General features: G+C 27.0%; 2 protein-coding genes and 1 non-coding gene across 3 annotated transcripts; 1 reads left to right on the top strand and 2 right to left on the bottom strand.

Annotated features, from left to right (window-relative positions):
• The first annotated feature begins 384 nt into the window (after window positions 1-384).
• Window positions 385-457, top strand: tRNA-Ile-AAU-9. Its single transcript has one exon. It is a non-coding gene; the product is annotated as a tRNA-Ile (tRNA).
• A 1,372-nt stretch (window positions 458-1,829) lies between these two features.
• DDB_G0279929 (hypothetical protein) lies at window positions 1,830-3,191 on the bottom strand (the record flags this gene model as incomplete). The annotated part of the gene is made up of 1 exon (XM_636312.1): window positions 1,830-3,191. The coding sequence occupies one exon, from the start codon at window positions 3,189-3,191 to the stop codon at window positions 1,830-1,832; it is 1,362 nt and encodes a 453-aa protein (XP_641404.1).
• Window positions 3,192-4,776: 1,585 nt separating this feature from the next.
• Window positions 4,777-8,804, bottom strand: DDB_G0280011 (hypothetical protein; the record flags this gene model as incomplete). The annotated part of the gene is made up of 6 exons (XM_636311.1): window positions 4,777-5,984; window positions 6,658-6,753; window positions 7,158-7,332; window positions 7,549-7,644; window positions 7,721-7,812; window positions 8,519-8,804. 6 exons carry the CDS (start codon window positions 8,802-8,804, stop codon window positions 4,777-4,779), a joined length of 1,953 nt encoding a protein of 650 aa, XP_641403.1.
• Between the last annotated feature and the right edge of the window lie 9,321 nt (window positions 8,805-18,125).

Raw genomic sequence — 18,125 nt, 5'->3', positions numbered from 1 at the left:
TTTATTAAATTAAATTTAATCTAATGTACAATTTTAATTGATTGAATAATTTGATAACTTTATATTTATAGTATATATATTTTTTTTTTTTTTTTGAAAGACGATGTCGCCAAATGTAATAAAGCTTGTTAGCTTTATAAATATATATAATTAATAATTATATAATTGAATAATACTTTGTTATCTTTATTTAATATTAGTTTATATTTATAATATTCAATATTGTTAATAAAATTATTCTTTAGTATTTATATTATTTATAATGAGTTGACAGTATTATTATTATATTATTTAAATGTGTGTCAACTATAATTAGTAATGTAATATGCATATTTAATATCTATTAATTTTATAGAGTAACTTTATTACAGAAAAATATAAAAAGCTCGATTAGCTCAGTCGGCAGAGCGTGGTGCTAATAACGCCACGGTCGCAGGTTCGATCCCTGCATCGAGCAAGTTCTTTTTTTTAAGAATTCTTTATACGATCGTTGGTTCAATTCCGTATTTAGATATATGCTAACATATATTAAGCAATTCTTTGATTTCACAAAAAAAGTCTTTAATTTTATGAAAACATTATTTTATTTATTATTTAACCTCATAGATTGAAAAACTTCATCTTCATTGCCACAGGTAGAGTAAAACACTGGACCCATTATTGAATTAGATCAAACAATAAATTAACAGATTTAAACCTATAATTCCACCAAATATAAGGAAAGACCATGAGGTCAACTTAGGCTAGGCAAATCTAAGATTCCACAAAGAATATTTCGAATGGGGTTATAAATGTGTAAACTATGATTTATCCAGAACATTAGCATATAGAAACATAAAGACGAACGAACAGAGATTAAAAACTCTCATACTCTAACCAACAAATGGTACAAAAGCAAAAGATTTTAAATTAAGAAAATTAACCTGTTTATTTCCATTAATGGATAAACATTGATTAATCAATATTAAAAAAAAATAAAAAATAAAAAATAAAAAAATAAAAAATTAAAGAAAATAATAATTCATGGTTTTATTTATGTTTAGATTCCTTTTTTAAAAATGTTTAGATTCCTTTTTTAATTTGAATTATCAAATAAGGAATTTTTTTAAACCAGTTGATCTTTCCAAACCAGATTTTATTAATGTCTTTATGTTCTAAATACAAAGGTTCTGAATAGGTCATAGTTTACATATTTTTGTCCCCAATCAAAGTGTTCTTGTTTTTAGATATTAATTAATTATTTACTTGATCTTAATTTAATAAAGTGTTAATTTAGATTTTTTTTTTTTTTTTTTTTAATTTATTTTACATAATCGACAAATATTTTATTTGAATTTTTTTTTTTTTTTTTTTTATATATATTGATTAATTACAGTTTTTCTGGAAAGGAATATAAACAATAATTAATAGTTTTATTTATGGATTTTAATATTAAAAATTAAGAAGTTTTTCTTTTTTTTATTTTTTTGAATTATATGAATTATTAAAATGTGTTGTAATAAAGATTATATGAATTGATCCAATGATATAAGATTTGGAAGCACTGATCACAGGATGGAGTAAACTTTGCAGGTTAGTTTTCTTAATTTAATTATTTGTTTTTGGAAATCGTTTTGGTCTTTAAAGTTGCCCGGATCTTTTGAAAGAGTTTTAAATTCGAATCTTATTTTAATTATTTCTTTAATCGATTGGGTCTTTATTTTTTTTTTTTTTTTTTTTTTTTTTTTAATATTGGATTAACAAGATTGATATATGTCCATCTGTGTTAATACGAGTTTTATTTAATATTTATTTAAAGGCTTATCATTTAAGCTGAAGGGTTATTTTAATCATATGAATTGATCAAAAGATATAATATTTGGGAGAGATGATTCTGGAATACAATAGTAATTAGCTGTTGTTTTTCTTAGCTTGATCGTTGAAGTGAGAAGGATCTTAGGATCTTTGAAGTTATTATGGTCTTTTGCTGATAAGTTTTTCAGATCTTTTGCTTTTTTGATGTATTCTAGAGTGGCCAATTTGTGCCATTTCTTTAGAAGGGAGCTGTATGATAGTGATTCATCTGTTAAAGGATCTTCACTGTATATTTGATTGCAAATCCAAATCCAAATGTTGTGGAGGATAAGGGCCATTAGGTTTCTATATGCGAATGATCTGGTTAGATCATAGTCTATTGCTTTATAGTTCCATTCAAAGTATTCTTTGTGGAATCTGTGGTTGGCGTAATCTGCATTCACTTCTTGATCTTTTTTGGCTGTCGGTGATAATTTTGGAGTTATTCTATTAATGAAATTGTTATTTTGCCTAATTCTTGTATGGTGCCAGTTTTTACCTTTGCCTGTGGTAATATAGATGAAATTTTTGAGTTTATTTATTTTTATGAATTGTTTTGTTTTCTTGCATGAGAAGAACAGGTGACCGTATGGGTCTTTGCTCATATCTTCTTTGCAGAGTGGGCATTGTTTGTTGTGAAGGTAGTTTATTGGAAGGCATCTGGCATGGAATCTAAACATTGTGTCTCTTGTTTTAGGGTCTTTTATCTTCAGTATGTTGTTGAAGAGTTGATTATAGCTGTAGCCTCTTAAGTTTAGAGATGATTGGAATTCCGTTTTAGGGATGGTTGGATTTTGGTCTTGAATTGTGGTATACCATTCTGCCAGTGAAAGTGGTTGTCCATTTTCGTTTTTTATGGATGTGAGATTATTGTTGAAGATTGCTTTTTTTATTCTTATTTTGTTCCATTCGTCTAAGTTTTCTTTTAGGTATCTGGATGTGAATTTGTTTTTTTGGATCTGATATTCCCAGCTTTTGTGATGAGATGAGTTTGTTTGTTTGGTTTCTAGTGCTAGGATGAACTGGTTTATGATCCAAAGTTTCTGCGCCAGTTGTCTCAATTCTATATTCCAAATGTTCCAGCCCCCTACTTTTAGTGGGTATCTTGCTCTTTTGGTTCTCATTAAATTAATAACTTGAAATCCACTAGCATTTTTGTTGTTTGGTGCCGATAAAAACCATTCGACTAATTTATTGATTTGGTTTAATTCCTCTTCCTTAAAGTTCTCTACATATGAATAGTAGGTTAATTTAGAGAGTGCGAATGCTTTGAGGATGTTGGTTTTGGTTTTGATTGTTGAGTCAGTGGTTTTCCATAGTACTAAGGATGATCTTATTGTGTTTAATATTTCTGGCATTTTTCTTGTTATCCCTTTACCTGTGAAGAAGTATCCCAAGTATCTTTCTGGATTTGTAGATATTGGAATTCTTTGGTTCACAGCAAAGAAAAATGCACCTTTAAAGCAAATTTAAAGAAAAGTTGATTTAAATTGGATTTAAATTGAATTTAAAGCCGCGTTTAAAAAATTCATTTTTAAGGTAATTTTTAAGGTAATTTTTAAGATATTTAAAAATGCCTTTAAAATTTGCTTTAAAATAAATTTTTAAGCAATTTTAAAGGTGATTTTAAAGGTGATTTTAAAGGTGATTTTAAAGGTGATTTTAAAGGTGATTTTTAAGGTAATTTTTAAGATAATTTTTAAGATATTTAAAAATACCTTTAAAATTTATTTTAAATTAATTTTAAATAGGATTTAAAGTAGATTTAAAGTAGATTTAAAGTGAATTTAAATTTCCTTTAAACATAAATTTAAGGTTTTTAATAAAAAAGATCTACACAGCAAAGAAAAATGCACCTTTAAAGCAAATTTAAAGAAAAGTTGATTTAAATTGGATTTAAATTGAATTTAAAGCCGCGTTTAAAAAATTCATTTTTAAGGTAATTTTTAAGGTAATTTTTAAGATATTTAAAAATGCCTTTAAAATTTGCTTTAAAATAAATTTTTAAGCAATTTTAAAGGTGATTTTAAAGGTGATTTTAAAGGTGATTTTTAAGGTAATTTTTAAGATAATTTTTAAGATATTTAAAAATACCTTTAAAATTTATTTTAAATTAATTTTAAATAGGATTTAAAGTAGATTTAAAGTATATTTAAAGTGAATTTAAATTTCCTTTAAACATAAATTTAAGGTTTTTAATAAAAAAGATCTAATTTTAGAACAAAAAAATGGGGATAAAATATTCTATCATTTTTAAATTTTTCATCAAAGCAATCAAATGGTTTAATGGTTGATGAGACTACCCTTTGATAGAGGGTCGGGGGATCGAATCCCTTTTGGTAATTTTTGAAAAATTAAAAAAAAAAATTTTAAAAAATTTATCCGTTAAATAACGGCTTCGAACTCAGGACCTCGCTTTTAAAGCCATTAAAAAGGTAATTTTAAAGGTAATTTTAAAGGTAATTTTTAAGGTGGTTTTAAAGTAACCTTAAAAATTACCTTTAAAATTACCTTTAAAATTTTTTTAATTCAGGACTTTAAAGCAAATTTAAATTTAATTTAAAGCGAATTTAAAGGTGGTTTTTTCTTCGCTGTGTAATTTTAGAACAAAAAAATGGGGATAAAATATTCTATCATTTTTAAATTTTTCATCAAAGCAATCAAATGGTGTAATGGTTGATGAGACTACCCTTTGATAGAGGGTCGGGGGATCGAATCCCTTTTGGTAATTTTTGAAAAATTAAAAAAAAAAATTTTAAAAAATTTATCCGTTAAATAACGGCTTCGAACTCAGGACCTCGCTTTTAAAGCCATTAAAAAGGTAATTAAAGGTAATTTTAAAGGTAATTTTTAAGGTGGTTTTAAAGTAACCTTAAAAATTACCTTTAAAATTACCTTTAAAATTGCTTTAATTCAGGACTTTAAAGCAAATTTAAATTTAATTTAAAGCGAATTTAAAGGTGGTTTTTTCTTCGCTGTGTTGGTATTGTCTGGGTTGCCTATAAGAATTGATGAAGATTTGTCGATGTTTAGTTTTGAGGAAGTGGCTTTGCAAAATGAATTGAAGTGTTGTAGTACTAATTCAAGTTGTTGAGAGTCTGGGACCATTGAAGCCGAGTCGTCTGCAAAGCTTTGGAATTTCTCTCTGTGGTTGCTGTTGTTTAGAGGAAGGCCAGTAATTCGATCATCTTGTAAAATTTTTCTAGCTAAAGCCTCTATTACAAGGACGAACAGTGTGGGTGATAGTGGATCTCCTTGTTTAACTCCTCTTTTGATCTCAAAGGGTATAGTAGTTCTACCATTAATTTCAATTCTTGCTTCAGATTTGGTGAGTAGATTCATTATCAGGTTGATTATATTGGTTGGAATGTTGATGTGTTGTAGTGATCTAAGTATTGAACCGTGTGAGATCGAGTCAAAAGCTTTTTCGAAATCATATAGTGTAATTATTCCGTTAATTCTTTTATCATTACAATAGTTGATTAATTCGTTCATTGATATGATATTATCTATAATGAATCTGCCTGGTACGAAACCTTTTTGATAGTGGTTGATCACTTTCGTTAGTATTGGGATTATTCTATTGTTTATTAGCTTTGAGTGGATTTTATATATACAGTTAGCCAGTGTAATTGGTCTTCTGTTTTTGATTAGTTCGGGGTCTCCCTTTTTAGGTATCGTGATAATGAGGCCTTCTTTGTAATTTTTGCTATTTAGATGAGGATTTCTTAGAGTGTCGTTGAATGCTGAGGCCAGTATTGGAGCTAGTTTTTCTTTGTGTGTTATGTAGAATAAGTTTGGAATTCCATCTGGACCTGGAGATTTGTGTGGGTTCAGTTGTTTTATTACTTCTAGGATTTCTTGTGAGGTGAATTCATTTTCAAGGTTGTCCCATGTTGAGTCCCTGGTCACTGTCCAATTTTCCAACATTTCGTAATGAGATAGTGGGTCATCTTCTTTGTAGTCATAAAGATTTGAGTAATATTTTACGTATTCTTCTTCGATCAATTCCTGTTTGTTATTTGTTCTACCTTGTACATCTTTTACTGCGTTGATGGTGAAATCATTGTGTCTTTTCTTGATTCTCGCGGAGATGTACTTGAGTGAGGTTTCTTCGCAATAGTTGTTCAATTCTTGTTTAAGTTGTTCTTCTCTTTTTTTAGATTCATTTATTGCTGAAAGGGTTGCGAAGGCTTGGTCTTTAAATTATGTCTCTAGTAGGGAGATTAGATTTTTGATGTTTGCCTTATTGTTGTAGTCGTTTTGTTTTTGAAATTCGGTGTATAGTTGTTTTATTTTGTTCAGTAAGCTGTTGAGTTGAGAGAAGGAAATAGAGTTATGGTTGGATGACAGCTCCCTTGAATAATCGTTAAGTAGGAAGTCTATTTTCTTAAGCATTATGCTTGAGAGGATTGAGGATTTTTTTAATCTCCATCTGCGCTTGTTCATCTGTATGTTGGGTAGAGTGAAAGTGGTTGATAGGAAGTTGTGATCTGATAGAGGTATGTCGTTAATTTTTGGGGGGATTAGGTTCCTTAAGTATAATTGGCTGTAGTTGATTAAGCTATTGTTAAGGTATATTCTGTCTAGTCTCCTTTCCAAGATTCTTGTGAGGTTATTGTTTGTGTTGTGTATCGTTCTTGAGAAGGTGGGTCTTTTATTTAGTTGGTCCATATCCATTAGGTTATTTGAAATTCTGATGGCTTCGATTCACAGCGATGAAAATTACACCTTTAAAGCAACTTTAAATTAAATTAAAAGTGGATTTAAAGTCCTATAAAAAAGTCACTTAAAAATTAATTTAAAAGCAATTTTTTAAATGACCTTTAAAATCACCTTTAAAATCACCTTTAAAATCACCTTTAAAATGACCTTGAAAATTACCTTTAAAATGACCTTTAAAATTACCTTTATAATGCTCTTTAAAATTAAGTTTAAAATGCCCTTTAAAATTATCTTTATAATGCTCTTTAAAATTACTTAAAAATATGATTAAAAATTATATTAATAATTACATTTTAAAGCTCCTTAAAAATTGAATTTTAAAGTTTATTAATAATTACATTTAAAAGCACCTTATTAATAATGCTACAAAAATAAATAAAAAAAATTTAAAAATTATTTTAAAACTATAGTATGAAATAAAATTTTAAGTGAAAAATAAAATACACAGATATATTATTTTTTAATAATAAAATTTATTTTTAAATTTTAAAAATTATTTTAAAACTTTTATTGGGAAGAATTTAAGTAAAGTGCAGAATTAGGAAATTGAAAAGCTTCTTGTGCATCTTTTCTCATTTTAGCCTTAGAGTCAAATTTACTACTAAAATCATTTAATATTGAAATTAATCTCTTTATTAAAGGAACTGAATCTGGGTACCAGTGTTTCTCTTCACCTGTTTTACAAGAGTCAACAAACTCTTTTATGAAAATATCATTTTGATAATTTTCATAATTAATGTGGTTGAGAAAAAGAGAAAGTAAAGCAGGGGAAAACTATATTTCATAAAAAAAAAAAAAAAAAAAAAAAAAAAAAAAAAAATTAATTATTTGTAAATTTTGATTATATTAATTTATACACACAATTTCATTACCAAAAAATACTTGGCTATCGAAAATATAAACTTTAAAATTGTGGTTTTTCTCACCTTTTGAATAAATGGCTAAACTGCCAGCTACTTTTGTTCTTGGGTTACTTTCCTTATTACTTACCCATTTCGTTAACCTTGCAAAAATATTTTGACTGGTACAATCTTCGTTACTACCACCAGCTTGTTTAATTATTCCAGTAATAAAGAAATTTGAAACCTATTTATTTAAATTTATTAATTTTTTTTTTTTTTTTTTTTTTTTTTTTTTTTAAACTATTAATCTGGTAACATACATCGCCATCTGAATAGTATTTACTTTGACAAACTTTTTGAAGACTTTCGTATTCCAATATGTATGTTACACGTGGGTTTGTGGTTATTTGCACTGTTTCTTGGATTGGTGGAACAGTTGGCCTTGGAACTCCACAGCGAAGAAAAAACCACCTTTAAATTCGCTTTAAATTAAATTTAAATTTGCTTTAAAGTCCCGAATTAAAGCAATTTTAAAGGTAATTTTAAAGGTAATTTTTAAGGTTACTTTAAAATCACCTTAAAAATTACCTTTAAAATTACCTTTAAAATTACCTTTTTAATCGCTTTATTTTTTTTTTTTTTTTTTTTTTTTTTTTTTTTTTTTTTTTTTTTTAATATTGGATTAACAAGATTGATATATGTCCATCTGTGTTAATACGAGTTTTATTTAATATTTATTTAAAGGCTTATCATTTAAGCTGAAGGGTTATTTTAATCATATGAATTGATCAAAAGATATTAAAAACCTTAAATTTATGTTTAAAGGAAATTTAAATTCACTTTAAATCTACTTTAAATCTACTTTAAATCCTATTTAAAATTAATTTAAAATAAATTTTAAAGGTATTTTTAAATATCTTAAAAATTATCTTAAAAATTACCTTAAAAATCACCTTTAAAATCACCTTTAAAATCACCTTTAAAATTGCTTAAAAATTTATTTTAAAGCAAATTTTAAAGGCATTTTTAAATATCTTAAAAATTACCTTAAAAATTACCTTAAAAATGAATTTTTTAAACGCGGCTTTAAATTCAATTTAAATCCAATTTAAATCAACTTTTCTTTAAATTTGCTTTAAAGGTGCATTTTTCTTTGCTGTGTCTTCTAATTATTATTCTCTGGTTTTCCATTGGGTTTGGAGCATTTGCATTTCCTAATACATTACCTATTGACAAATTATTAAATGATTCATCTCCGATAGTGTAAAAGTCACTCACACTAATCTTCAATCCATTGTCACATTTATTCAATCTTAAATCAAACAGTCCAATCTTTAAAGTAATGTATTTTAATATGAAGGATAGAAAGAGTGAAAGACTAATATCATAAAAGTAAACATACATAAAAGAGATAATTAAAAGTAAGGGCGTTATGCCAACTAAACCGAAAATCAGAATTTTTATTATTTTTTTAAATTTTAATTTAATTTAATTTTTTTTAATTTAATTTTTTATTTTTTGACTGAAAAAATAAAAAATTAAAAAATAAAAATAAAAATTAAATGAAATATTTTTATATGGAGATGCGCGAATTTGTTACGTTGTTGAGCTCATACTAACTTTAAATTAATTTAGTTTTGAGTCTCTAACACCTTCCCCTTCCTTCTTTAGGCTAGCTATGGCTCAGAGGTGGACTATAAACTCTTGGGTGTAACTTTTCTTCCTGATCTAGTTGTTTTAATTTGTAAACTAAGATCAAGTTCATCATCATCACTTTGAGTATTTTGATTTCTTGATTTTCTTTTCTTTGATTGGTTTCTTTGATTTGAGATGGAGTTTTGTTGTCTTGGAGTAATTGGTTGCAATGTTTGAGAACTTTGAACTTCTTGGGAGAGCGGAGGTGACACAATTGGCTCAACGGCTTCTGTAGTTACATTCTCTCTTTCTCTTCTTGAGTTCAATTGTTTCTTCTGCACGTTATTCCAATACTCTCTGACTAACTCTTCACAGTCTGTATCGACTTCTTTGATCCATTCAGGTTCTGGGTAACCTTTGAACTTCACTAGGTACATCTTTTTGACTTTATCGTGATTGAGAATACTTTCAACTTCGTAACTTGCTTCGTCCATCTCCTCAGGTTCGGGCATCGATATCTCTTCTCTTAACCACTCACTGTCCTCATATAGTTTTACGATTTGATCCTTGTTGAACACATTGTGTTTCTTTGGATAACCTACTAAATCGAGTGTTACATTATTACCATGAACGGCAGTGATTATGAATGGTCCACAATTCTTGGATTCAAGTTTATGAGAGATTAGATCTTTTGAAAGGTTAGTTTGGAAGAATTTTCTTTTAACCATAACCTTTTCTCCGACTACGAAGATAACATCACCACGACCTCGGTTGTAGTACTTTTGAGCATTGATTTGAGCATCTAGTATATTATCACGGACAATCTTTTTGATGTTGCTCATTGGTATACGAGTCTTTGTTAATGAATTGAAGTGATTAACGGGAGTTGGTGGATTGAATCCATAAACGATTTGGAATGGTGACATCTTTGTAGACTTGCTCATTGATGAGTTCATTGCAAATTCAATAAGTGGAATGATATCTGACCAATTCTCCCCATACTCTGTAGAGGCTTTAGTTAATATTCTAATAATTTCTCTATTCATTCTTTCAGTTTGACCATCAGCTTGTGCTCTGTGTGCCACAGTCATCTTGAGTTTAGAATCCATCGTCTTTGCCCATCTCTCCCATATTTCTGAAAGGAACCTTGGATCTCTATCGGAGACGATTGTTCTTGGATAACCATGGAGTCTGAACACATGATTCAACAATAATTGAGCAGTATGTTGGGCATCTATTGTCTTATGACATGGAACTATATGAACCATTTTAGATAATCTACAAACAATGACACAAACTTGATCGACTTCAACTGTAAATCCGTTTATTGCATACATTGTTTTTGGTAGCGATAAGAAATCGATTGATATATCTCTCCAAACTTCAAAGGGAATTTCTAAACTTTGGAGTATACCATTATCTTTACGGTTAATGTTCAATTGACATGTTGCACAAGACTTTATGTACCTCTTGATAATAGAAAACATTTCTTTGAAATAGTAATCTTGTCTTATATTATTGTATGTGATATCTAAAGCGTGATGACCACTATATTTGGTATCGTGATATTCTCTAATGACGGTATGAATAGTTTCTTTATCTATGATGATTAATTTCTTGAACCCATCTTCACTAAGGTAGCAGATATCATTAATTTCTTCAATGCATAAATTTGGATTCTTTTTCATCTCTAATAGCCATTGAGAATTGATTTGTTCTTCCTTAATTTTATTTAAAAACGATTCATCCCATTGGAAATTATCATATTTACGAGACAAGAAATCAGCTATACCATTCTTTTTACCACTTATATGTCTTAATTCATAATCAAATTCTTTAATATATTTCATATAATTATCTTGTCTCTTTGTGAACGGTTTATCGTTTGACTTATTGATAATATATGTAAGATTTTGGTGATCAGTGTAGATTGAAACCTTTTTACCAATTAATAAATGTTGAAACTTCTTTAGAGAATCAATGATTGAAAGGAACTCTCTATCACCTATGCTGTACCTCTTTTGAGTATCAGTAAGTTTTCTACTGTGGAACCAAATGACTTTGAATTTATCACCTTGGATTTGATATAACACACCTGATAATGCTTTATCACTAACATCACAATACAAGTGAAAACTACCATTGTTTATATTATTATTATCTGAATGGATTGGCATGTCTGTTGATGCTTTAACCTTTTCGATATCTATTGATATGGAGTTATCTTGTTCAATTGGAATAGCGACAATATTTTCACCTTCAAACTCTTTCTTTAGATTATTGAATTCTTTGAGTGATTCATCAGAAAGAGTTTTCTTGTTTTTCCCTTTTGATTCTTTGGAAAGGTGATAGGTTTTTTCAGCGTAATTTTCAATGTGTCTCCTGAAGAATCCAAAAAGACCTAATGCAGCTTCAGCTTCTTTGGCGTTTCTTGGTTCAGGTAACTCAGAGATAGCTCTAACCTTTGCAGCTCTTGGAGATATACCATCTTTATGAATGTGAAAACCAAGGAAATCAACTTCAGTCTTTAACATTTCACTCTTTTCTCTTGAAATGAATAATAGGTACTTTCTACAATATAGAAGCATTCTAATGATTTCAATGAAATGTACCATGTAGTCGAGTTTTGAATGAACCAAAAGATCATCAAAGTATTGTAATAAACTTTTGATTTTTCCAAATATTTCGACCATCAATCTGGCGAATGTGGATGGAGAGTTGACTAAACCTTGTGGCATTCTAGTATATTCAAATTTACCAATATGTGTAATGAAAGCGGTGTACTTTGCGTGTTCTGGATTAATTAACACTTGGAAATAACCCATAATCATGTCAAACTTTGAGAAAAGCTTTGAATCTTTACATTGATTTAAAAGACTATCAACCGGAGTGAATGGATGATCGTCTCTAACAGTGACTTTATTTAGTTGACGATAGTCGTGGACTACACGCCATGAATCTCTCTTCTTTAATAACATGATTGGAGATGAGTAATTTGATTCTGATCTTTTGATAATACCTAAGTCTATAAATTTGAGAACCATCTCTTCGACATGTCTCTTATGATCATCTGTTGAGTAATAGATTTGTTTCTTTGTTGGTTCAACATCTTGACCTTTCTTGATTATGATATTATGTATGATATTACCTCTTCTGGAATTGTTAATCTGATCTGGAATATCAGGAAGTTTATCTACTATAACATCTTCGAATGAGTCATTAATGAAATCTCGTACTGCTTGTATCTCTTCTTCTTCTGGATTAGTTTTAACCAGTATATCACAAAGTTGTGAAGGAATGCTTTCAACAAACTTTGTAACTTGTTCTTTGATATCTTCATCATCATCCAGTAGATTATGTGACTGATTATCATTGGATACGGTAACATGTTTTCTTGGAGCTTTTACATTACAATGTAATTGATTCGACTGTTGATAATTAATTTTGTATGTACTATTATTCAACTTGATTATTTTATCTTTTTGGTTAATGATAGAGTCCTTAAGGATATCATTACCGAAAAGTACATCAATGATATCCAATTCTATAATAAAGAAGTTATGAATTTCATTGTTAACTTGCATATTGATTTGTTCAACAAACTCTTCTTTGACGTCTAGTAGCGGGAAGTTAATCTTGGCTTTGGTTTTGTGAACGTGGTTCTTCATATCTTTTGAAATCAACCTCTTATTGATTAAACTAACATTACTTCCAGTATCGAGAATTAATTTGAATTGTTTTTCTTTGGAATGAGAGTTAATTATAATCTTGGGTTTATCCATGTTTTCTCTGTTTGGGACGATTAAACATTTGAGAGTCGGTGTTGTAGGGAATTTTCAATAAAATTTCACTACAGTAGCGTAGTGAATTTTATTATTTAATTTCACTACAGTAGCGTAGTGAAAAAAAAAAATCACTGACCCTAAATTTTTTTTTTTTCAAAAAACAAATAAAGTTTATTAAATTATTATCTTTTATTTGATTATTAGTTCTATATAAGTTTTTTTATTTTTTTTTTTTTTTATTTTATTTTTTTTTTTTTTTATTTTATTTTTTTTTTTTTTTTTGCGCCAAAACTTTTTTTTTTTTTCCCCAACAAAACTTTTTTTTTTTTTTTTTTTTTTTTTTTTTATTTTCATTTTCCCAAAATGAAACAAGATAAAATAAATGAAATTATAAATTATTTAAAATTTATTGAAGATAATAATTTTGAAAATACTAAACATAAAAATTATAAATTTTTACATGATGAGTAAATATTTTTCCTTACAATAACACAATCATTTTTTAAATTCTGACCAATAAAAAACAGAAACAGAAAAGAAAAATTATTTAGAATTGAAAAAAAAGTCATGAATTGTGGCGGAGATAGAAATATATCAAAAGAAGTGTGTTTAGAAGTAATTAATGATTATAGAATGGTATCACTCTGGGAAGAAATGCATAAAGGTCATATACACAGCAAAGAAAAATGCACCTTTAAAGCAAATTTAAAGAAAAGTTGATTTAAATTGGATTTAAATTGAATTTAAAGCCGCGTTTAAAAAATTCATTTTTAAGGTAATTTTTAAGGTAATTTTAAAGATATTTAAAAATGCCTTTAAAATTTGCTTTAAAATAAATTTTTAAGCAATTTTAAAGGTGATTTTAAAGGTGATTTTAAAGGTGATTTTTAAGGTAATTTTTAAGATAATTTTTAAGATATTTAAAAATACCTTTAAAATTTATTTTAAATTAATTTTAAATAGAATTTAAAGTAGATTTAAAGTAGATTTAAAGTGAATTTAAATTTCCTTTAAACATAAATTTAAGGTTTTTAATAAAAAAGATCTAATTTTAGAACAAAAAAATGGGGATAAAATATTCTATCATTTTTAAATTTTCATCAAAGCAATCAAATGGTGTAATGGTTGATGAGACTACCCTTTGATAGAGGGTCGGGGGATCGAATCCCTTTTGGTAATTTTTTGAAAAATTAAAAAAAAAATTTTAAAAAATTTATCCGTTAAATAACGGCTTCGAACTCAGGACCTCGCTTTTAAAGCGATTAAAAAAGTAATTTTTAAAGGAATTTTAAAGGTAATTTTTAAGGTGATTTTAAAGTAACCTTAAAAATTACCTTTAAAATTACCTTTAAAATTGCTTTAATTCAGGACTTTAAAGCAAATTTAAATTTAATTTAAAGCGAATTTAAAGGTGGTTTTTTCTTCGCTGTGTAGGAAGAGATGCAACCTATGGGAACTACAAGACTAAATATTATAATATGGGATTGTATTCTTTTGTATCTGATGCAGTAGATACGTGTGACATTTGCCAACGAAATAGAATAAAAGGTTTGGTATCAATCATTTTTATATGATGTTTTGTAACTTTTATATTAAAACTCTTTTAATAATTTAAATAAATTAATAGGTATAACAAAGGATTTTGCTCCAATTGTAGATACCGAGGAATACTCAAGATTGGTTTATGATTTAACATCAATTAAAGGTGAACATAAAGAAAAAGTTACATACGATGATGATAATGAAAAGATACTAACTAAACTAGATGATCTTATCCAATATGACTCTGTACAACCGTACGACACCGATGTTGTTTACATTATTCTATGCATAGATTCTTTTACAAAATTTGCTACTGGAAGGTATTTATTTTTTATTTATTAATTTATTAGTTTTCTTTTTTTATTTTAATTATCATTTATTTTTTAGATGTTTGACAACAAAGAGAACAGTTCCCATATACAATTTTTTGGCTCTCACGTACTTTGGCAAACCTGTGAAAGTATGGCACTGCGATAATGGACGTGAATTTAAAAACAAAGTCCAAAAAGAATTCCTAAAACTTTTTCCAGGCTCCAAGTCAGCACATGGAGCTCCTCGTACACCAACAACTCAAGGTATGGTAGAAAGATTGAATCGAACTATCAAGGAGAGGATCTCAAAATTAAAACAACAAGAGTATGATATTGTGAACAATATAAATTATCGATATGTTTATTAATTAATCATTTATAAATAAATTTTAGTTTTCTTGATGGTACTTCTAGGTCTCTTTCTGAACTATTAAAACAAGCTTTGTATGATTACAATAATACAAAAACAAGAACAATTAAAATGACACCATCTCAAGCTGTTGGTATTGTTCCTTTGTTTATTAATGTTCAATCAGAACAAGACTCTCAATCAATTGGTGTTTCAGATGTTTCAAAAGAAGAAAGAACAGCTATTATTCTTGAAAATCTCACAAGTTACCAAAATCAATGGAATTCAAAACCACCAAAGGGATTGAAAGTTGGTGATACTGTACTCTTTCTAGAAATTAAAAAAAATAATGTAAGTAATTAAAACATAAAGATTAATAATATATGAAACAGTAATAATTAACAAATTTTATATTTAATTCTAATAGAAAATATTGATTTTGTGTAAAATTCATAAGGTAATACAGGAAGACACTAAACAACTTTATAAACTTGAATTTTTGGAAGATGGAATCAATAGCCTTCAAAAAAAAGGTTTATACTCTGGTTTTGTAGGAGGTAACAAGTTGGTTCTTTATAAACAATCAACAGTTGATATTTTTAGAACATCGCCAAACATACAAAAAGATATTGATTCTTTTACTTCTGGTCTTTATTTAAATAATGATGGGAAAGTTATTGAATTTCTGGTTCAGTTTATTAAAAATCTTGGTAAGGATTTATCCAATTTCAACTTGCATCAATTGGTAACACAAAATGATCCATTTAGGGTTTTGGAAGATGCTCTTAACAATCCATCAAATATTCCACCTATCATTAACGATAATCCATTTCAACACAAACTCAATAATGAAATGGAACAAGAAGAAATACTCCCATTTTTAAATAATAATCCAACAGCGCCAAATTTAATGAATTGTTTGAGAAAGGATATGAATTTAAAAGAAATAGTACCACCAATACCTCAAGTGCAAATAATACCATCGTATACTATACCACAATCTGGTAGTGGTATAGTAACAACTGTTAAACGTCTCAGAGGCCGTCCTCATAAGATACCAATTGTTAATAAACCTCCTTTAAAATCACATTCTAAACCATCCAAATCACCTCTCAAATCACCATCCATTTCACCTTCCAATTCACCATTTAAATCACCATTTAAATCACCTTCCAAATCACCATTTAAATCACCTTCCAAATCACCATCCATTTCACCTTCCAATTCACCATTTAAATCACCTTCCAATTCACCTTTTAAATCACCATTTAAATCACCTTCCAAATCACCATCAATAGGAAAAATCGTTAATGTGATACCTTCAAAAAAAGTTGCAAAAACAAAGTTAACAAGGACACAAAAATTAGAACTTGATTTGGTTGCAATTAATAGAAGGGGGTATGGGGAAATTAGAAAATAAAAACAAGTGGCCAAATCAAAAAAACAAAAAAAACACAAATCAACACAAAAAATTAAAAAAAAAAAAAAAAATTAAAAATTAAAAAAAAAAAAAAATTGAAAAAAATAAAAAAAAATTACATTTGTTAAAAAAAATAAAAAAAAATAAAAAAAAATAAAACTTAAAAAAAATTGAAAAAACAAAATAAAAAAAAAAAATTGAAAAAACAAAATAAAAAAAAATTTCAAAAAAAAAGAATGATCGAAGAATTAATAGATTCGATAAAACTCTTAAGAAATTTAGCCATTGAATATGGCAATGAAGAATAGTTAGATTCAGAGGAAAATTTGACTAAATTCCTCGAAAAAGCAGCCAAAGTACTATATGTAAATAGTGGTGATGCTTTAATCGTTAAAAATTCAAATATGATGTTAGAAGCATTAGAATTAAAATCAAAACAATTTCACCAACATTGTGTAAAAACTGTAATAGAAAACGAATTATATTTGGACTTTTTTGTATACAAAGGAAAATGCAAAAACATCAAATGCACCAGAGGTAACAAAGCTAGAAAAAATTCAATTGTGTGCAGTGTTTACAGTGATATGGTAAATCAAGCAATTGAACAACTCAGGGAGTTAATAAAAATAAATTAATAAAAATAAATTAAAAAAAAAAAAATTGAAAAAAAAAAAAAATTAACAATAATAATAAATAAAATAATAATTAAAACAAAAAATAAAAATACAATTTAATAAACAAATAAAAAATGAAAAAAATTTAAAAAAAAAAATTGAAAAAAAAAAAAAAAAAAAAAAAAAAAAAAAAAAAAATTAACAATAATTATAATAAAAATAAATAAAATAATAATTAAAACAAAAAATAAAATTTCAATTTAATAAACTTTATTTGTTTTTTGAAAAAAAAAAAAATTTAAGGTCAGTGATTTTTTTTTTTCACTACGCTACTGTAGTGAAATTAAATAATAAAATTCACTACGCTACTGTAGTGAAATTTTATGGAAAATTCCCTACAACATACCTGAAAGTTCATTATCTGATGCAACTTCAACTGCATCACCAATATTGTATATTTCTTTATTATTTTTAATTGATGAGTGAAAAGTTATATTTTTATAATTTTGAAATAATGAATCTAATTTAATTTTTATATTATCTATATTACCTGGATTTTTTATTTTGTTACCAATAATTAATGCTGTACTTTCAGGCTCAATACTTTTTAATTTATCTACTGAATTAAAAAATTTCACCATGTTTAATTTGGTAACCCTTTCATATTGTTCATCCCTATTATTTGTATTATTATTTAAATAATTTTTAATTCTTGATAATTGTGCTTCAAAAGTTTCAGCTGAAGTGTATTTTGGTGCACCCCAATTTTTTATATAGATTGGATAATGTAACAACAAGTGGAAATTCATTATTTCTGTTTCAGTAATTAAATTTACTTTTGCATTAAATGATTCAATTAATACTTGAAGTGAATTTAAATCATTTTCATCAAAAGAGTCACTATATAATTTAAAACATATAGTTACTAATTGTTCCATAATTAAAAAATCATCATTTGATATTTGATTTTTAATTGATATTAAAAGGTAATATAATATTGATCTATTCTCTCTTCCTTTCCTTGTTTTATTTGCAAATAGTGAAATTGATGGTTTTGGTTTGTTATCTA

Source organism: Dictyostelium discoideum (genome assembly GCF_000004695.1).
Source record: "Dictyostelium discoideum AX4 chromosome 3 chromosome, whole genome shotgun sequence".
NCBI classification, from domain to species: Eukaryota; Evosea; class Eumycetozoa; order Dictyosteliales; family Dictyosteliaceae; genus Dictyostelium; species Dictyostelium discoideum.
The sequence above is the reverse complement of the archived record's forward strand: the minus strand, read 5'-3'. Positions and strand labels throughout refer to the sequence as shown.